Source organism: Bos grunniens, chromosome 19 (assembly GCF_055505025.1).
Source record: "Bos grunniens cultivar Pamir isolate PY7600 chromosome 19, Bosgru_T2T1.0, whole genome shotgun sequence".
Lineage (NCBI taxonomy): Eukaryota > Metazoa > Chordata > Mammalia > Artiodactyla > Bovidae > Bos > Bos grunniens.
Window position 1 is genome coordinate 48,778,769 of NC_141183.1, and position 22,254 is coordinate 48,801,022.

The 22,254-nt window shown below is 39.4% G+C and overlaps 1 protein-coding gene across 6 annotated transcripts in view; it reads left to right on the forward strand.

Annotated features, from left to right (window-relative positions):
* The window catches only part of AP2B1 (adaptor related protein complex 2 subunit beta 1), a 116,596-nt gene that overhangs the window by 66,875 nt on the left and 27,467 nt on the right, over positions 1-22,254 (forward strand). For 3 of the 6 annotated variants that reach the window (XM_086360323.1, XM_086360320.1, XM_086360322.1), the window contains 4 exons: positions 7,743-7,784; positions 8,518-8,664; positions 9,320-9,465; positions 14,234-14,363. In XM_086360323.1, the coding sequence (XP_086216449.1) occupies positions 7,743-7,784; positions 8,518-8,664; positions 9,320-9,465; positions 14,234-14,363 (465 nt within the window). The remainder of the gene's footprint in view (positions 1-7,742; positions 7,785-8,517; positions 8,665-9,319; positions 9,466-14,233; positions 14,364-22,254) is intronic. The other 3 variants (XM_086360326.1, XM_086360324.1, XM_086360325.1) reach the window with 1 other exon arrangement.

Here is a 22,254-nt window from a genome sequence, read left to right on the forward strand (position 1 = left end):
CTGAGCAACTTTCACTTCACTTTGCCTTTGAAAATCATTGATGTGTACAGAGCTTCAGATTTTTTAAAATGTTTCTGTATCACTGTACTTAAATGAAAATGGATTTCTGATATACTCTTCACTTTCCTCCTTAGTTTTTCCTTGTCCTTTAGCATATTCTCTTTTGTTTAAAACATAGTTTCCTTCTGTTAGTACAGACTTCACTGTCTGCTTGATGTGGAATGAATTTCAGTTAATGAAACTTACGAGATTGATCTGTTCTATGTGTAGAGCAGTGCAGTATACTGTTTCAGTGTTATTGGGGTTTTTACTTCTTTGTTTTAGAAGCTGTATGGGTGTCTTTTGATGCCCCAGCTACCAAATCTAAGAAACTGCTCATCCTGGGTAGTGTGGCTTTTCTGACAGTGCAGACCCTTCTGGTTTGGTGTATATGGGAGATGACCCGGCACCCATGTGTGTAAACCTTGCATACACGTTATACAGATACAACATGTGCTGGTGAGTGTGATATCTCTAAGGAGCACTCAAGTGATAATTGAATCTTGATTATTTGTTTCCATTATTTTCAGACTGTCAGCAAAGACCTTGGCTAAATTATGGCCTTCTTTTCATCCAAGGTGCTGTGTGTTACTCTGTTTAGAAAAATGGTGCTATTGTATATCAAGAATGAAGAAGAAACGTCATCCAGAATGCCCTTTCTCTATGCTGACAGGGGGTTTCCTGCCAGAGAAATGTGCTCGCAGAGTGCCCAGCTAAAACAGAGTAGGAGAGAGGAGAAACTGCCTTTTCCAGACCCCAGTGTATGTTTTTCAGAACATCCTACCTGTTTCTTACAGATTTTTACCTTTCAGATATTTTAACTGATGCACGATTATAGTAATGATTTTGAGGTTTCTTTAGCCCATGGGAAATCCATGCTACATCTCCATCTCTCTTCCTCTGGAAAAGATTTACTGTGATTTAAGAACTTAAGTTTTAGAGTTGGAAGTGTTGTAGAGAGAGCTTTGTAAATCGTAGCCCAGTTTTGCCTGGTAAATCCTTAAGTGGCTTTTTGTAACCACTGTCTCTTTTATCAGTGCATAGGTTTCTTGAAGGCTGGTCTCAGGCAGTTTGAGGAATAATTACCAAATACCAAGTGCCAATCTCTGTGCTAGAACTTTTCTAATTTCTAATCCTCAAAATATAAGTCTGAAGGGTAATTGGTATTGGGTCTTATTTGACAGATAACTGAAGGACGCATAGCTAGCAAGTCTCAGTCAGGATTTTGAACCCAGAACTTTTTAAAAACTTTAAAGTTTATACACACCTTCAGTGTCCTGTGGTTCCTGCAGTTTGTTATTGTCATCTTCCATAATAGAGTCCAGTCTCACTTAACTTTGATCCTTCTCAAACTGGAGTACACAATCTCTGGAGTACACAGCAGAGCATAGGGTGCACCTGAAGCTGCAGGATAAACCTGGTTCCTCATCTTGTAGTGTTAAGTTTTACTCTATGGCAAGCAACATAAACACACCGTATTAAGGCTTAGAATGTAAAATTTATGAATGTTTTAAGATAAAACACAAGACTTGCTTGCCCTAGGCCTTTCCATGATATACTTCCTGCTGCTGCTGCTGCTAAGTCACTTCAGTCACGTCCAACTCTGTGCGACCCCATAGACGGCAGCCCACCAGGCTCCCCCATCCCTGGGATTCTCCAGGCAAGAATACTGGAGTGGGTTGCCATTTCCTTCTCCAATGTGTGAAAGTGAAGTTGCTCAGTCGTGTCTGACTCCTAGCGACCCCATGGACCGTAGCCCACCAGGCTCCTCCATCCATGGGATTTGGTGCGCTCTATGTGAATTTGAGCTAGCTTACCACTAGGAGGCACTTGAAAGTTTGAGAAAGACAATAAAAATATTCATTAATGAGAAGAGGGATTGGATAAGTTTATACATCTGTCTTCCAGCAAAAGGACTAAGATTGCTTAATCTTACCCTCTTTCAAGTAGAGCCACAAAATCCTGTGTTCCCAGCTATTTGGTGGTGAGCTGTGATACAAAGCAGGTGCTTTCAAGGCAATAAAATGATGCATGGTGCATTCTTGTGATGAAAACTGACAGTCAAAACCACTCAGAGAATACATTCAGATTCTAGAAAAAGCTTTGGCTTTGGTTGGGAATAGAGGGGACGGGGTCATTTTTTCCCCTTAATTGGTTCTATTCATATGTTTTGGCTGTGTTGATGGAGATAACGGTGCTCTGGGCAGTTAGTGAAACAATTTTGTCAGCCTTCTATCCATTTTGTGATAATTTTCACCAGTGAAGTGATTCATTTCAAAATTATCTCCCCAAGAAATAATAGCGCTGCTTATATGGTTAGTGAAACATTCAGTCACTCAATAAATATTTGAGTGCTTATTCTATGTCAGGCTGTATTCCATGTATTGAGAATATAGTTGTGAACAAGTACATCGTCAGATAATTACTGCAAAGGAAGATGAGACCAGATACAGAGCTGCTCCTGTGGACTTTTACTACATTGAACATTGAGTTATATCTGACCTAAGAGACCAGTAATGGCCATTCTAGGAACTTCTCATCACATTCTGTCCCCTGTCCCATCTCAGAAAATAATCTATTACATCACCATCTTTTTCTGTTGATATAAGACTTTTTTTTTTTCCTTCAAGCTAAGGAGTCTTCTGATGATTTTGTATAATCTCAACTCCTTTATGCTATTCCACATCAAGTCTGTTCTGTTCTCATCATGAGTTTGTCTAATAGTTTTGGCACAGTTACAGATTCTTTTCACTGGTTCAATTAGTTATATTTTATGGTGCTTTTCTAAATAGCTTTGTGAAAAATCAGATTAAAATTTGCAGCCTAGCAGCTGAAAACCATACTTTACCTCGGAGATAGTGTGTGCCTACTAAAATCTAAAACTGACAGGAAAAACACAGATTGATATTTTTGATGCCAGTAAGATTTTGGTATAAGTTTTGTTTGTGATGGGAATCATTGTGTACTATTTTTACATCATTCTATTTTGATTCCTGCCTAGCAGAGCTATTGGTAAACTGTATGCCCTGAAACATTTCTTAGACTCTCTTCAATTAAATCAGTTCTGGAAAGTATCACATAAGAGGTAGTAATTCCAGAAAGGAGCAAAGAAATGTGTGAGCTTAAGATCGCTACCTCTAAGTAAGAGAATGTCTTCATATTCTCAGACAGCTCCATAGTTTCAGAAGCAGACAGGTATACTTTAGACTGGTCAGATGGACCTTGTCAAGGGGACTAACCCAGATTAGTCTTTGTGAACATTCATGGGGTTTTGTGTTTTGTTTAATTTTCACTCTACTTGGTGGCCATGTCAAGACTTGTCCTTTTCTTAGAGTCTGACAGACGTGCCTTACAGAACCTCAGTCTTGAATTCTTTTTTTGTACTTCTGATATTAAAGCATGTTACCATTGGATGAAGGAATTTCCTTTTGGTAGGCAAACTCAGCTCTCAAACTTTTGACTCAACCAGGTTCTGCAGCAGAACTCATGTATCCATGCTGAAATCTCTTTAGCCCATAAATTAAAATAAATCACCATGAAATCACTGCTTTGCATTCAATTACTGAATGAACAGTGAAGCAATACATTATTTTGTAGTTCAACACGAACTGAGCTGTTTGAGCACTAATTCAGACATGCTGAAGCACCCCACTCTTTGGCAGTAGCCAATGTTAGTGTTACTGTTAATGTGCCATTTAATGTGATTTAGATTAGAGGCTGGGGAAGCTTTACCACTAGCAGAAATTTTAGACGTGGGTATCAACTACAGACCTTTAGGAAAATTCTGTTTAATTTGCAGCATTTAAAGTATTCTCTTCTTGAAATTATAACCCCTCCTTTCTTCATCTTCCTGTGTACTGATTTAGTTGGTCTATAAAAAAGTGTTAGTTGCTCAGTCATGTTTGATTCTTTGCGACCCTGTGGACTGTAGCTCGCCAGGCTCCTCTGTCCTTGGAATCCTCCAAGCAAGAACACTGGAGTGGGTGGCCATTCCCTTCTCCGGGGGTCTTCCCGAACCAGGGATCAAACCTGGGCCTCCTTCACTGCAGGCAAATTCTTTACTGCCTGAACCACCAGGGAAGCAAGTTGACATTACTTCCTTCATGGAGAAAATAGCAGCCTCATTAAGGCAGTCCTGGGAATAATGGTAAATAGCCCCAAAAGACCACTTAAAACATAATACAGCATTTGAGATTAAAGTCATACCTTACTTTACACTCACCTCCCCTAGCTCACTGGATAACAGATATCACTGAATTTTTACAAGTGCAGTTTGATTGATTTTGTACCTGACCTGATTAGAAAGTATTACCAAACAAATGAATCTTGTCTGACTCAGGGTAATACCAGCAACTGAACTGAAACATTAGTGGCTGGTTCAGGCTAACATGACAACATTGCTTTGTTTAGTTCGGCTCTGTAGCCTCCCCTGCTCACCCCCCAATTAATATCTGCCTCAATCTGCTTGTCACTGTAGACGGGAGAGGCCCTCGCTGGGGAATGGGCTCCTGCCCTTGCTGACAGCCCCTGTTACTCTTGTCTGTCACTGTGCTGTCACCTGCGTCATATTTTCAGAGGAAGATGATAGCCTCTCAGAAACCTTTCAGTCAAAAGGAAGGCTGCCAAATAAAGTCTGAATAAGCTATAGTTTTGCTAGTTAGAAAGCATACTGAAATTGTCCTTTACTTGTGCTCTCTGGACATAGCCCAGTTAGGTGAACCTTTTTATTTCTGGCTATGTGTCTCTAATACCCCTTGCATTCTCTGTCTCTAAGATCAGAGATCTTGAGTCTGGGTTGCAGCTCAGGTGTATCTGATCAGCTGAACATAAATGGAGGAGTGTCAGAATTGCTTTTCAGTTTCTCATATGGTTTTGAATAAAATTGACAAGCAGCATGGGGGGGCGGGGAAGAGTACATTTAGATCCTGTCCAGCTAAGATAATACTCATATAATGCTCAAATAAGAATGAAATCTAAGAAAATAAGGGCTATAAATGGGCTTTTTTCCCTTTGGAAATAACACCACTAGTGAGTGCCTTTTTTCACTACCTTTTATTGAATTTAGCATCTTTGATAATATTGCTGTTTCTCTTCCAGTGTGTTTTTTTTTCTTGCCATCAAGTCCCAACTAGGTCTATAAAGAATTCCATCTCTTTCAAACTTGAGTTGTGAGATAACCCAGAAGGGAGGATAATGGCTGGTGGGGAGAATGTGTAAGCCCATCAGAAAGTCATAAAACCAGATCAAAACCAGCACTGGGAGAAATGAGACATTCTGCATCATTGCCTTCCTTAGAAAGGGCTTTTCTTTCTGCTCAAGTTCTAGCTTCCTTTTCAATTCAGGAGATAGCTCCAAAGTAATTTCTAAACTGATAACTCTTGTTTGACTCCAGATAATAGTCAATTCTCTAAGGCAGTGGTTTTCAACCTTGTCTGTACATTGGAATCACTAGGGCAACTTTTTAAAATTCTGATGCCCAGGCTACACCTCAGAACAATTAAATCACTATGACTGGAACTGAGACTCGGGCATCAGTGGTTTTAAAAGTCCCCTTCCCCCGATGTACACAGCCCATGGGATCACAAAGACTCAGACATGACTTAGCAGCTGAACAACAACTCCCCACAAAAAGGTGGTTGATTCCACTTTGTCTTTAAGGTTGAAAGCCATAGTTATTAGAACAAAATTGAGATAGTTATTAATACTCTTAGAAAGTTTGATACTCTAAGAAACCTCCAAGTTTCATAAGGAGAAATTGAAAACTAAAGACCTCCCATAAGCAGCTTGCTTTTGCAAATTTGTTTTCTATGGCTTCTTTCTTTTTTGACACGTATCTACCCTGTGCTCCAATCTACTTAGACTGCTCATTCTTCTTGATCATGCTTTTATTCCTACTTTTTTAACCTTTGTACATTCTGAGAAATAACCTCTCCCATTTTTGCCTTCTGTAATTTCAGAAGCATCTTTTCATTATCCTTCAGCCAAAAGGAGGCTCTTCTCTCTAGAACTTTGCTTTTTTTGTGTTAGCATGTTCTGTATGGTTTTGCATTCGTGTTTTATTTTTCTGCTAGTTTGTAAAGCCTGGATCTGGTTTGTCTGTGTATCCCCCCCATCACCTGGCATCTTTACATTCCCCATTGTACCTTTTCTCCAACAAACGTTATGTAAGTGTGTGTTTGAATAAAAGGACTCTCGTGCTCTGGATGTGGGCTGTTCTAGGAACAGGGAGAAGGCAGAAGCGTAATGTCCTTTCCGTTTGCTGTCATGTTTCCAGTTACTCAGAGTCTTGGTTGTGATGACCTTTTCATCTGTCTCTGCCTGCGACATGTCGTCCCAGGTCCAACCATTACGTAGTCTTCAGAACCAGGTTTTGGAAGTGTTGACTCAGGTTTGGAGTGCTCTGTAGCCTAGTGCAGAGCAGCTTATTTGTGCCCGTTAGGCAGTGCCTGTCTGGGTGGGGTTTTTTTTTTTTCCCCTGCTATGATGGAAACAGAATGTCATAAGTCCCATTCTTTTTCAATATATATATTATTTTTGAGATTTGACAACTCAGTTTTATGTATCTGTTCACTGAGAAGATAATAAATCCTCTCTCTCAAATCCTGAAGATAGTACAGTTTTTTTTTTTAACACATCCATAGCATCGAGCTCTCCAAGTTTCTATCACTAAATGATAATAAAGGAAACTGTTTTGTAAAGCAGACAAGGCATTTGGTGATTCAGAGATGAATTTTAGATACACAGTGAGAACTAGGGAAGCAGCAGTGTGAAATTGTAACACAAAAAAAGTGGCGTTGGCCTTTTCAACAGCACGGTTAGTTTGGTGTATGTGTGTTTTATGTTTCTTCATGCTAGCTGTTTTCAGCTTCAGTTCTTTTAAATACTTTTGTCCTGAAATTCAGGGTGAATTATATCAGAGCCCTGGCGGGGTGTGGGGGGTGGTGGGAGGCAGAGCTAAGACCATGTGGAATTATTTTCCTGTCACCAAGCTACTTATGTTAATCTAATTCTTTAGTAGCTAACATCCTTTTAAATAATCGACTTCAGAGAAATCACAGCATTTTCCCCTTAATTGTACTGGCTGTGAGAGTTGAAAAATGGCAAGCCTTCCCACTTCCTCCCCAGGTAGGCTATCCTCCTAACCCAGCTGTTTGCTTTCTTAGCAAAGTTCTAAACTGAAAATCCCTCTTGTTCCAGCTGTAATTTTTGGAGCTTGAAATTGCAGTTCACTAATGGTTTGGCCCCCACTTTCTCAGTGAGGCAGCAAGTTTTGTAGTTCAAAGCACATTTTCATTTTTGTTTTCTTTTTTCCCCCTCAAATTTCCTTTTAAAAAATAAGACGTATCCAAAACATTACTACCTGGAGATAGAGCTTTTTGGAATATGTAAATTCTTTAAATGCTGTTTGGGTTTGTGTCTGTGTACCCCAGTGGAAAGATTGGATCTGAAACATCCCTGAGGTGTCCCAGCTCCATCTTTTTTCCAGGTTTTCTCGAAACTCCCACACATCATCATGTCCCCTACTTAGTTCCCTTAGGATGTATTTCTTTGCAATCTAGAATTTCTTTAGACTTTGGGAGTGAAGTTGAATAGCATGTGTTCCCTGCAAACTTGGTAGAGCAATTTGCACATTCTTTATGGGCATCTAGTACTTAGCTAAATGAACTCTACCTTTCTCTCCTCTCTCTCCTTCTCTCTTTCAGCTTGGCAGTGACCTTGGCGGGGGCATTGGAGGAAGTCCGGCAGTAAGTGCCATCGGTTTTTTCACCATGGGATGCGCTGCCCCCGTTTGATGCCTTTCCTATGCGCACCTTCTCAGACCAGCCACCGCTGCTGTCTAGCCCTGTACACCAGAACCTCTATGGCAGTGTTAAGAAGAGTAGATAGTAGTGTAGGGTTACTTGGAATCTTTGGAACTATACATCACATGTGCTGTAAGGGTGTCTTTAGGGATTGGCGCTCTGGTGTCTACAGAGTTCTTTGTCTTCCTGATGGTAAAGAGCCAGAGGAAATGAAACCTCCCATCTTGATGTGAGAATACCCTTATTCTCTTCTGTCATCTACAAAGAGCTTGAGAGACAGCTGGACTCCAAGTGAGACTCTCCTCGTAAAAGAATTGGGGAGTATGAGTATCCATCTCCCCCAGGAGAGTTTCCTGGGGATACTATAGGCCTTTTGCACAGAATCATGGAAGCTAAAATTGGAAACAAATAGAAAAAACCTTGGGTTACTGTGTTCCTGATCCTGCTGATTACTCTTTTAATAGAACGTCTAAAGAGTGTGTATATCTTTTCAATGATGAAAAAATAACCATGATGATTTAAAGGACAGAATATATGAGTTAAACTCCTAAGAATATTATAATTATGGTGTGTTCTTACTGATTTACCGATAACTTAAAATAGATAACAACACTTTAAGAACTATTAATCTGTTCTTGCTGATCTCCCTGCTCCCCTTCCCTTTTCTTCCCTGCAGGTGGGACAGTCCTTCATCCCGTCATCAGTGCCTGCAACCTTTGCTCCCTCCCCTACTCCTGCTGTGGTCAGCAGTGGTCTGAATGACCTGTTTGAACTCTCCACAGGGATAGGCATGGCACCTGGTGGATATGTGGCTCCTAAGGCTGTAAGTAACACAACACTTTGTGGACAGGACCTGAATTACTTAACGTTTAACATTTGCATTACTCCCACTGATAATAAGTCCAAGGTTGGGGCCCTTGTTCTAGAGAATTTATGAGGAAGATGAATGGTAGCCTCAAACCTAGCAATAAGAAGCGCCATAGCACCCTTATTAACCATTTTTATAGTTAGACTTAAAATTGGAAATGTTAAGCGTTTACGTTTTGTTCTGTAGTTTAGAAATATTGCCTTGCTTGTCAGCACTGAAATCTATCTAGCGCTTTGAACTGATACACAGTTCAAAGCAGAGAGGGAAAGACATAACATTTTACTTCGTATTCCTTCTACTCTCCTTTTCCACTGGTATTGCATGTGGATTCTAGAGTGCCATTGCTCAGACTTGGTTTTCATGCGTCTTAGTGCACCTTTTTAGAGTTTTGATTTAGGTTAGTGTTGCTGATATCTTTCTAGTCTCAGCCTCTCTTGATGTCATGCTCAAAAGGAAATTCAGAAGAGGAAGGGGAAACTTCTGTAAATGAAGCTTATTTCAGCATCTTAACTGCCTAACAAAGTGAAATCTTAATTTCATCTTTATTTACTCAAAAACAGCAGTGAGATGAATCCTGTCTGATTTCATTGGGCCTTATGCTGTATTTTAGGTCTGGCTGCCTGCAGTAAAGGCTAAAGGCCTGGAGATTTCAGGAACATTTACTCACCGCCAAGGGCATATCTATATGGAAATGAACTTCACCAACAAAGCTCTGCAGCACATGACAGACTTCGCAATTCAGTTTAACAAGAATAGGTAAGAAATCTAAGTTCCCCAGCTTAATCCTGAGACAGCAGTGTACCTTGTGTCTAACAAGTGAGTGTTCCATTAAGCAGTGGGTAAAAGCTCTTGTATTGGCAGATGCTCCATGTAGACTGAGCGAAGGCTCTTGTATATCTCTTCAGTGGTCAGCTTTAACTCTGGAGGCTCTAGGCAATTCTACTGAGAAGGTTGTCCATATGGAATAAGGAAACCAGGACTGACTGCCATAAAGGATTCTAGAACTAGTATGTCTTTATTAACACAGTTTACCAAAAAAAATACTTTTAGTTGAAATCCATTTATATGGTTAATAATAATTATTTTGCATCTGAGTGCCAGACATTTCTAGGTACTAAAGCTAGAGTGATGAAACAAACCAATGTGTGTCTCAGATGTGTGCCCAGTGTTTGTAACTTGGGCTTCCCTGGTGGCTCAGCTGGTAAATAATCCTCCTGCAATCTGGGAAACCTGGGTTCGATGCCTGGGATGGGAAGATGCCCTGGAGAAGGGAAAGGCTACCCACTCCAGTATTCTGGCCTGGAGAATTCCATGGACTGTATAAACTTTTGTTTGACTGTCCAAGTCCAGTGATGTTTCTAGGATATTCCTGGTGTTGACCAGTGTTAGTTTTTCCTCGAATAAGGTGTGCCTTTTCAATGTGTGTCTAGAGCCCACATTTTGGTGAGAAAAATGAATGGACTTTGGCTGCTCCAAAAAATATGGAAGACAGTCTGCCTGTTAACTGAATAATCACATAGAGGCAGACAGTTTGCTTTTAGCAGTGGAAGCTCTGCCATAATGGGGAAGAGAGTTACGATAGATGAGAGCTTGTTCAGCTTTCCACCTGCTTGTCTCCTTTCCTTTCATTCTTGTCAGTTGTCATTTTGTCATTTCTGCATTTTATTCTTTCACTTTTATCCTCATCTTTGTTTCTTCTTGAGTTTGTGCTTGCTGCCAGTCCTTTTATTTACATTTCCATGATCATTTCTTGTGTGTCTTCTAGTAGGTTCCTCAACAAGGCCTCATCAACAATCTTTGAATTCTTACATGGTCAAAATCATGACTTACATGCTTGAAAATTCTTGACTCAAGATCTTTGTTTTACTTCACAGTTGTTTGTCATTTAATATTCCTGAGGAAAAATTCATTACCAGCATGGTTTTTCCCTGTATGTATAAGTAATTTGATCATTTTGTTTGACTGTCCACAGTTTTGAAGTCCAGTAATTTTTCTAGGGTACTCCCTGTGTTGATCAATGTTAGTTTTTCCTGGAATAAGGTGTCCCTTTCAGTGTGTTCCTTGAAGTCCTGTATCTCTGGAAAGTTTTCAGGGTTTATGTGTTTAACCTTTTGTACTGTTCCATTGTTTATATTTTCTTCTTTGGAGAATTATGTATTTATTGACTTTGTCTGTTACATGTACTGTTTTTCTCCCTAATATTTTCTTATCTATAAATATTGGAATATGTATCTCATGACCTTTTTTTTAACCCATAACCACAGCACCATTATTAAACTCAAAAATTCTTTAATATTATTAAGTTCTTTAATATCATTAATATTATTAAGTTCTTTAACATCATTAGCAGATTATTGCAGTTCTCTGTTGTTGTTGTACAGCTTGTTTTATCTGAACAGGATCCCATTGGTCCCCATATATACTAATTAATTGATATGTGTCTTAACTCTCTTTTAACCTCCTCTCTCTTCCTTTTAACCTCCTCCTCTTTCTTCCTTGAAATTTATTTGTAGATGAAATTAGATCTTTTATCAGTAGAGTTCTCCACAGTCTATATTCTGCTGAGTATATGTAAATTGGTCTACAGGCTTAATTAGATTTAGATTTGGTCTTCTGACTGGAGTGCTTCATGAGTAGTGGTGACCTTTTTCTTCATTTCTGTTTTATTTGCTTTTTCTTATTTTATTCTCTGTGTCTCTTACTGTTTTTACTATGATGTCTCTTTTCTTGTTCTTTGTAGCTTTGTCTCTGCCAGTATAATCATACCTTTTCTATAATGTTTTGTAAATGAAATTACATAGTATGGAGTCTTCTGCATTAGATTTCTTTCACCTAGCATAATGCCTTGAGGTGTTTCACTAGTCTGTTTATTGTTGAGTAGTATCTCCGTGATGCGTGTAGCACGATTTGTTTACCCTTTCACCAGTTGGTAGAAGTGGGGGTTGTTTCCAGTTTTATCTTTCATGGCTAAAGCGCCTATGAATATTCATGTACAAGTCTTTGTGCGGAACTGTGTTTTCATTTTTTCTGGGTGAATGCCTAGCAGTGGTATTGCTGGGTCATACGGTAAGTGTGCATGTTCCAGCTTCCATTTTCTCACCAGTGCTAGCCGTTCTTGTAGATGTATAGTAGTATCTCTCTACTAACTAACAATACTGAGCATTTTTTTCATAATCTTGTTGACTAATCTTATATCTTCTTTGATGAAGTATTTTCTCAGATCATTCCTTTTTCTTTTTTTAAAAAATTGTTTGTCCTATTATCAAGTAGTAAGGTTTTTTATATTTTCTGGCTATGAGTACTTTCAGATATGCCTTGGAAATATCTTCTCCCAGTCTGTAGCTTACTTTTACTTTCTTAGTGTTTTCCAAGGAACAGGCTTTTTATTGAAACATAGTTTACTTTACAATTTTTTCCTTTTTAAGTCTTGCTTTTTGTGTTCTGTTTATCAAATCTTTGCCTGACCTTCAGTTATTAGTACAATTAAAAATTTTTTTTCTAATAGAAATGGCAATCAATAAAGCTCTTATGTTCCCCTTTATAATTCATTTTGAGATAATTTTGGTGAGATAATATGGTGTACTGTGCATATCCAGTTGTGTCCCGACTCTTCACGGCCCCATGGATTGTAGCCCACCAGGCTTCTCTGTCTATGGAATTTTCCAGGCAAGAGTACTGGAGTAGGTTGCCATGCCCTCCTCCAGGGGATCTTCCCGACCCAGAATTCCTCATCTCTTGAATTGGCATGTGGATTCTTTACCATTAGCGCCACCTGGGAAGCCCAGTATGGTGTAAAGTAAGAGTCAAAGTAAAGTCTTTTTTAGTAGTAAATCTTGAAGTCATATAGTGTAAACCCTCCAACTATGTTCTTTTTCAAAAATTGTTTTGGGCAATTCTAGGTCTTTTTTCTGCTTGGATTTTGATGGAAGGTATAGGGAATATATAGATCAGTTTGGGGAAGAGCTGACAACAAACAATACTGAGTCTTCTAATCCATCAGCATAGCATCTCTCTCCATTTATGTAGGACATCTTTAACTTCCCTCTACAGTACTTCATAATTTTTCACGTACAGATCTTACACATCTTTTGTTGTATTTAAGTGTTTCATAGTTTTGATGTTACAGTAAGTAGCATGTTTTAACTTTTGGTTGCTGCTGCTGCTGCCAAGTTGCTTCAGTTGTGTCCGACTCTGTGCGACCCCAGAGACGGCAGCCCATCAGGCTCCCCTGTCCCTGGGATTCTCCAGGCAAGAACACTGGAGTGGGTTGCCATTTCCTTCTCCAATGCATGAAAGTGAAAAGTGAAAGTGAAGTCGCTCAGTCGTGTCCGACTCCTAGCGACCCCATGGACTGCAGGAGTGGGGTGCCATTGCCTTTGGTTGCTAGTATATAGAAATACAGTTGATGTTTGTATATTGAACTTGTATCTTGCAACTTCAATAAACTTACTTATCAGAACTGTAGCCTTTTTTTAAGATTCTCTATGGTGTTCCACATAGATGAATCATGAGAGCAAGATCAAAAGGGCAGAATAGTTTTTGACCCATAAATGTTAATACCAGAATGATTTGATGTGTCTACTCAAAATCATTTATTACATTTGGGACTCTAAAGTATAGTTTATCTAGGAAAAGGAAAATGTTTCTCCTGCTGTTCTGAAATTGATACTGCCTAAAAAACTCTAGTTATGTTATATTATAATCTTATCTTTCTTCCTGAGGCTAATTAGAGCATAAATTCAATGTAAATTTATATCATTAAGTTGTTCATTTGTTATACCCGTGGCCCAACTTTTCTCTTTCAGTTTGGGGAAGTCGTACATTTTTGTTTTTATGTGACTTCAAACTCAGACTTTTCCTAGCTCTTTACTATTCTTATATTATTACCATGCAAGCTTCTGTGAGAAGTCTAACTGTGGTGGATACTCATTGCCTGCCTTAGGCTAAGAAAGTGGCCAGGTTTGAGTCTACAGCATGTCTTTTGTCCTTTGGAATATTGTTTTGAATGTTTAAGCCGTTCAATTCTGCTTTACTTAGAGTGGCTTTTTCCCAATGATTGTATCCTATGTAAGTAAACAAAGACAAAAGAAAGTGAGTTACTGTAAATCATCCTCTGGGCTGACTGGGCAGGTTGTCAAGCTAGTGAAATAGCATAATGTACTTTGCAGGGTGGGTATTTTCCCAAGGATTATCTAAAGACAGATGTATAAAAAAGATGTTTATCAAACCTGCCCCTCTAGTGACATGATAAACATAAGAAAACTTTAGAATCAGGGCATTAGCTAGCCAGTTCTCTGCTGCTGAATGTTTTCTCCTTCCTCTGATTTATTTCATGGAAAACAGATGCTATGTGGTAACCAGTGTTCACAGCAAATTAGAATTGGGCACCTTAGCTCCTGCTGTTCCTTCCATTTAATTTTGTTAAAAATTATGTTTCCTTGTATAAAAAGCCATTGAAACCTGAAGATGTGTCTAAACCCTGCCTCCTAATTAACCTCTAGGACTTCTTCACCCTCTCTTCTAGCTTTGGTGTCATCCCTAGCACTCCTCTGGCCATCCATACACCACTGATGCCAAACCAGAGCATTGATGTCTCCCTGCCCCTCAACACCTTGGGCCCTGTCATGAAGATGGAGCCTCTGAACAACCTGCAGGTTAGGCTTTTACTTCACTCTGAGTGTACAGGTTGATTTCTTGCCAATTTTATTTTTATATGTAAAGCAAGTCCTCTCAGATTTAGTCATGGAATAGGGTTTGAAATGACTCTGTGGAGAAGACTTATTTTTCGTTAAAATACACACACACAAAAGTCATACATTGACACAGAAAGTTGCTAATTTTTTTTAACTCAACAAACAAAAACTTTTCAAGGTGTTATTTACAAACTTTTTTCTTAAGACTTTCATAAAAGGGAATTTGAATGTTGTAAGAGTAGATTTCCCAGAGAAGGCAGTGGCACCCCACTCCAGTACCCTTGCCTGGAAAATCCTATGGACGGAGGAGCCTGGTAGGCTGCAGTCCGTGGGGTCACTAAGAGTCAGACATGACAGAGCAACTTCACTTTCACTCTTCACTTTCATGCATTGGAGAAGGAAATGGCAACCCATTCCAGTGTTCTTGCCTGGAGAATCCCAGGGACGGGGGAGCCTGGTGGGCTACCATCTATGGTGTTGCACAGAGTTGGACACGACTGAAGCAGCTTAACAGCTGCAGCAGCAAGAGTAGATTTCAGGAAAGCTATGTGGAGGTCATCTTTGAACACACTGCCATAAATAGTTGAGTTATCTGTATAATATGCATGTGGTAAGTGTAACATCAACTTAGAGGAGCTTAGAACTTTATCATGTCTATAAGAGCCTCTCTATCTTGAAAATACTGAATTTTTAGAATGCTTAAGTCCTAGCTTAGAGTTTGATTTCATTTGCATCACTTTGAATTTCTGTTTGAAATAAGCCTTCTGGGGTTTAAGCAACGTGAAGGTAGAGTAGTAAGCATGTGAATTGAAGTCACAGCAACCTGAAGGGATAAAATACAGATACAAGCCTGGAAGTTGAGGGTTTTAATGTTCACAAGGACAGAAGAGACCACCTTGGGCCGACCTGAGATGGGGAACTGTAACTGAGCTTTGCATAAAGCTGACTCCCTGAAAGGGCAAGCCCCTCAGTGAAAGGGGAACTAGAAACACATTTCCACAGAGGCCAGTGATGGGAGGAAGTTCTCTCTGACCAGGGTTCTGGTGGCTTCTTGTGAAAAATCCAGAGCCTGATTTATACTGCATAGGTACAGAATTCTCCAAACCAGTAAATGAGTGTAAAGTTGGACCAGAACTGATAGAGCCTGGGATGCATGGCAGAAGCAAATGCAAAAATGGCCCTTTTGCAACAATTTTGAACTTCAAGGCCATCAGGACTCCCATCTGAAAAGAAAATCTCTACTGAAAGTGAGCTCACAATTTAACAAAAAAAGAAAAAGGGAATGATGTACTGTGACTGACAAAAGACTCAACTAAGAGGATTGGGCATCTCCTTCTACCAAGAACTTGAGAGAATAGTCTGAATGAGACTATAAAATACGCTTTAAATGATCAACAAAAAATAACAACCTTCCACTTTTCAGGTAGGATCCCATTGCTCGGTGTCTTGGAAATACCAATGTGGGATCCTAGTACTCATGGTGAGACAGCAACAGTAAAATTACTAAGAGTTGAAACTAATGTTCTCCATGATGGGAGAACAGTACCAGCACACCAGGCCTGCTTGCCAGTTGACTGATTACCTTGCTGCCTCAGTAGTTGACTGCTTCTTTTTCAGCAAAGAGTTTGATGATAAAGAGTGACAATGAGTGAGTCACAATATAACTTCGCTCAGTCTAGGAGAGCAGAACAAGGATTACTGTGCAGAAGGAATTGGCTATGCTGCTATGATGAGACTAATGTGTTGAGGGGCTTTTCCAACATAGAATCCTAAAGTAAGTAAGTAACCCAAATTTACATCTGCTCTCTTTTCATGGAAATCTAACCTCCTGTTGGCTCACAGAGCCTCAAGCCAAATATTTGAGGTCAGTCAGCATGGGTGCGAGAATGCTTTACTGTAGCAGTAGGAAAAGGAATTTGGGTCACAGAAATCAGGGCAAATTTCCTCCTCCTAAAACCAAAAGGGAACTGTGAATAAATGTCAGTTTACTTCCCTATTTGCATTTCCACTTCACATTCAGTAAAATGAACACCCCAGATGGGAACCCTCACGTGAGTTGATCTTTTTGTTTGGCTACATGGCATGTGGGATCTTGGTTCCCCAACTGAGGATTGAACTGGTGTCTCTTACACTGGAAGCCCAGAGTCTTAACTACTAGACCACCAGGGAAGTCCCAGGAACCCTCATAAAATAGGTTGAATCTTAGTCCAAATCCTTCTCTCGCATTAGAACTAGCAAGTTTTTCATTTTCACAAACCTGACATTAAAAAAAAACTTGTGATTTTTCCATCTAAGCAGAATGTAATAAAGCAGTTCAACTTCTCTAGAGAAAACAAATTTTCCATCTGTAGTCAACTACTGATTCTCCATGCTTTCCCATGGATTCTTTCCTTTTAAGGATGTCATAATTACGGCTATTTTCTCATTTAATTGGCATTGCCCAATAGGGAAGATAAGCAAAAACTTGAAAACAGATGAAGTTTTTCCCCCTGAGAGCAGCTCTATTTAATGTCTGCTAGTGGAAGTTGAAACTAATGATTAACTGAAGATGGTGGGTTACCTTAGTTTTCAGCTTCTATTCTGCTCTTGTCCCAATATGAATAAAGAGTCAGATCTTAACTTCAATAGGCTTTGACCATAAAGATCCAGATAAAGCCAGGTAAAGATTGATTGACATTTAAACATTATAAATATATATGTTTAAATTCAAGAGCTCATGCAGGAAAAATTAGTGCTTTTCTAGTACTGCAGACCATAAAATTAGAAAAGAAAAAAAGAGTTTTAGGAAATGAAATTTGGGAAGCAGTGCGAGTTTTAGCTGTTTTGGCTAATTTGATATTTATATATAGGACAGACAAATCAGACTAGCCTCCAGAACTATAATGTAGCATTTAGTACAAAAACTTTTCATTAAAAATATCATCAAACTGCTTACTGACCTATGGTCTTTTTGAACCATTATTGAAAAAAAGGCACTGTTCTCTTAAAATGTAAAATAGATTATACCTTAGAAGGAGCATTAAATACCTAGTAGAAATTTGAACCTAGAAAATCTACTGTACTAATAATGTTGGTTATCAAAAGCCTTTGTGAATCCAACTTATAAATATTACACAAAGCAAACTTTAGCTTGCCGCACCGGGAGCTTCTCTTGAGTTTAGCATACTGCTGCTGCTAAGTCACTTCAGTCGTGTCCGACTCTGTGCGATCCCATAGACGGCAGCCCACCAGGCTCCTCCGTCCCTGGGATTCCCCAGGCAAGAACACTGGAGTGGGTTGCCATTTCCTTCTCCAATGCATGAAAGTGAAAAGTGAAAGTGAAGTCGCTCAGTCGTGTCTGACCCTCAGCGACCCCATGGACTGCAGCCTTCCAGGCTCCTCCATCCATAGGATTTTCCAGGCAAGAGTACTGGAGTGGGATGCCATTGCCTTCTCCGATAAATATTACACAAAGCAAAGTTTGGCTTGCCCCACCGGGAGCTTCTCCTGAGTTTAGCATACTATATTCCTTTAAAAAAAGAGAATTGATGCCCTGTATTTAAATAAAACAAAAACCTTAACAAATGTCTAAATGAATTTTGTCTAAAAGAGCTTTCTCTGACTTTGATATCTTTTTCACTTCATCTGTTTCATCTGTGTTACTTGCTTAGAAACATTTTCCCAGTATACTCCTTCAAACTTGACACCTGGCAAGTGACTGCTTCTTCAAGTCAGTGTCTTCAAAAGTACAGTAGAATTGTGACATAACATGTTCATCCCAGTCTTTGTATGGATGCTGTGGAGTTCTCAAATTTGCTTGGCCTCCTTTTTCACCAAGCTGTGAACTTCCGTGAGAACGTTGGTAGGTCTGTGAATATACAGTTTAGAGTTAACTAGTTCTAGAGTTAGCTAAGAAAAACCGAGTTCCCAGCCTTCTCTTCCAACTTATGGCCATTGCTGCTACTGCTAAGTCGCTTCAGTGGTGTCCAGCTCTGTGTGACCCCATGGACTGTAGCCTACCAGGTTCCTCCGTCCGTGGGATTTTCCAGGCAGGAGTACTGGAGTGGGGTGCCATTGCCTTCTTATGGCCATTATCTGTGTACATATTCCCAATCCTCATATTTTCCTGATTAGAACTGTCTTAGGATTTCCTTTAATTAGTATTCATTGTTCATGTTACTGTGATTATATATACTCCTCAGAGCCGAACTATATAGTGTGATTATTTTTCTTCATAAAACTTTTTATAAGTAATTAGATATTTACCCATTAAGACTTGTCTCTATTTGTTTGCTTAATTTTTTGTGTTAACTGTCATTCATTCCCAAATTCCAGTGAGATCAAACTCTTCAAAATAGTCCTACCAATTTCACTCTTAAAGTCTCCTTTGGGAGCCGTTTGACTGCTTTAATCTGGAATGATTTTCTTCCACACCTGAAACTGTCATCCTGTGAACTCTCTTCACCATAGCCCCGAGGATTTATTCTCTTCATCTGTCTTGTATGTTGGGTCTCCTCTTGTATTTTTCCTTCCTTGATTTACTCCTTCATTTTGATGAAGAACATACTCCAGTAGCTTCCTAAAAATAGGTGTTCAGTTCAGTTCAGTTCAGCTGTGCAGTTGTGTCCGACTCTTTGCGACCCCATGGGACTGCAGCAGGCCAGGCCTCCTTGTCCATCAGCAGCGTGTCATTGATGCCATCCAACTATCTCATCCTTTGTGGTCCCCTTGTCCTCCCGCCTTCAATCTTTCCCAGCATTGAGGTCTTTTCAAGGAGTCAGTTCTTCACGTCAGGTGGCGAAAGTATTGGATAGGTGTGTAGAGTAAAATTTTAAACAGGTAGCAACTTTACATGTTTTAGAATGTTTTTTTCTTCACACTTATATGATGGTTTCTGTATATCTTTCTAGATGAGAAATAGTTTTCCTCCTAGTCTGAAGTCATTCTGATTCTTGATCCTTTTCTGTGCCGTGTTCTCTCTGAATGAAAGCTTGTACAATCCTTTGCCTTTCCCTCTTCTGAAATTTCCCAGTGATATGCCTTGGTTTGTGTCTTTTTTCACCCACTGCACTAGGTCCTTATTGCGCTTTTTCAGTGTGGAAACTTGTATCCTTCAGTTCTGGCAACTTTTCTTTTTTATAGATCTCCTTTCACTTTCTTTGTCTCTCTTATTGGAAGTCTTGCTCTTAGAATGTTGACCTTCCTGGACCAATCTTCTGCTTTTTGTCCTATTTTCCATCTCCTGCTCTTTTTTTTTTTTTTTTTTTTGCCATAACCACGTGACATGCAGGCTCTTAGTTCCCTGAGCAGGGATTGAACCTACACCCCCTGCAGTGGCTGTGCAGTCTTAACCGCTGGACTACCAGGGAAGTCCTTCTTTTTGCTCTATTTTCTAAAAACGTTTTATGAAAAAATTTTAACTCTCCGAAAGTAAGCAATCATGTAATGAGTCCCTGTGTGCTCATCCCTCAGCTTCAATAATTAATCAGTCCAATGTTAGTAGCATTTCATCTTTGCTCCCTGAGCATATTCCTGCCCCATATTATTTTGAAGCAAATGTTAGACATAGCATTTCCTCTGTAAATATTTCAGTGTATATATTTAAAATGGTTTCTTTTTAAAAACATAACCACAGCAACTATTGTGCACATTAAAGATTAATAAGAATTTCTTAAACATCAGATATCTGGTCAGTGCCCAAGTTTCTGATTATCTATGTGTCTTAAACTTTTGTTTTTATTTATTTATTATTATTTGTTTGAATCAGTAAAGTACACATATTAATGATGAGTTGATATCTCATAAGGCTCCCTAACTACCCTATTCAATAAAATAAACCCTTAGCCACATGCAGCTATCTAAATGGAAATTAATTAAAATCAAGTAAAATAAAAAGTTTATTTCCTCAGTTGCATTAGCCACATTCAAATGTTCACATGGCTGGTGGTTACTGAAGTGGTCAGTGCAGAAGTGGAACATTTCTGTCATTATGGGAGGTTCTGTTGGGCAGTGCTGATCTATGGGCTTCTTCATTTTTATGTTTGGTTTTCAGTGGCTTGACTGTTACGTACCTTGGTATTTTCATTACATTTATCTGGCTACAGGTTCACTGAACTTGGATCTGTAAATTGATAGCTTCTCCCAAATTTAGGAAGGTGGTTTGCTTTTTTTTAAATTATTTCTTCAGTTTTTTTTCAGTCCCAGTATCTCACTTCCCTTCCTTCAGAATTCCACTTCTAAGGTGGTACAAGTGGTAAAGAATCTACCTGCCTGTGCAGGAGCAGTAGAGATGTGGGTTTGATCCCTGGGTCAGAGGATCCCCTGGAGAAGGAAAATGGCAACCCACTCCAGTATTTTCTTGCCTGAAAAATTCCATGGACCAAGGAGTTTGACAGGCTGCAGTCCATGGGGTTGCAAAGAGTCAGACGCGACTGAGTATACACACGCCACTGTCACATGTAACTACTTGATTGTCCCCTCAGATTGTCCCCTCAACCCCTAAGGCTGGTTTTCAGTTGTTTTTGTTTTTTCTTTCTGTTCTTCAGAATGGGTAATTCCTTCAAGTCTTCAAGTATACAGACTCTTTTCTTTTATAGGCTGCAACATTCTGGTATATCTGTCCAGTATAACTTTCATTTCAGATACTGTCCTTTTCAATTCTAGGATTTCCATTTGGTGGAATTTGCTGGAATTCCGCCTCTGTTCACTCAGGAATACAACTGGAGAACCATGTTTCACAGCCTTCTCTTCTTCTATTCCACTTCTACCCTTTGGCCATCCCTTGGGCATGAGGATATGTTTACTGACCCTCAGAAAAAGTGACCAGTAGAAGTATCTCAGACAGGACCTGGAAACAGTGTTAGGGCTTTTTAGCTAGGAAATTCTGTGTTTTCTACCTGGGCATGTCTCTTTGGCCACATGGATTCTTGTGTAGAAGGGTTCAGAGGAGGCCAGAGGAAGATCAGAGTATGGCCCTCTAAACTGTAAGATCCAGGGTAGGACCTCCACCCACCCATCACGAACGCATCTCGAATCCTCTGTCAGTACTTTCATGTCTGTCTTTTGGGAGCTGGCTTAATTCTTCCAAAAATTAATCCTTGACTCTCCTGTTTAGAATTTAAAGGCTTTCTACCAGCCTCCTGGGAGCTAAACTGGGAAGGAGGACTGGAGAGTCTCAGCACTCAGTATGCATAAATTCCCTTATCCCACCACCCTCAGCCATGTCTAGCATTCCCTTCAAAGTACTATCTATCTTATCTCCTCTGAAAGAATCAGTCTTTAAGTTTTATTGAGGGGCTGAGGTAGCTCAGGGTGGTATGGGGATCTCGGACTCAGTTTCTTCATCCTCTTTTTTTTAACGGTCCCTTCATCATTTCCCCTCCATACAATTCCAGAGGTGCTACCAGTCCTAAGACTTTGAGAATTGTGCAGTGTTATTGCTAACAGCATTTGTTTTACAGTGCCAAGATTTTGTTGCTACTGTGTTTTTTTCTTTACCATCTTTGTGAACTTATACCCTTAATTCTTTTTTCCTTTTAATTATGGCTGAATTCTTCCAGGAGAAAGAAAATTTAAATGTGATTTGAAGTCTACTATCTTTACCTAAAAGTCTCATGACACCTTCATAAAAATCCTTCTTTCCTTCCTTCTGTACTTCTTTGTGGTTAGAGGTTAACCTGTAGATAAATAATTGATCCTTTAGTGTATATGGTTTTTTATTATGTATCTTTGTATCCTCTTTAAACCCCACTTAAGTTTTGTTTAATAAGAGGATGGATATTAATTACAGAAAAAAGAAATAATGTCTCAGTTTTTTATTTGAATGTCCCTTCTAAAACAAGGCAGTATTCATCAACCCTGTTCATTTAACCTT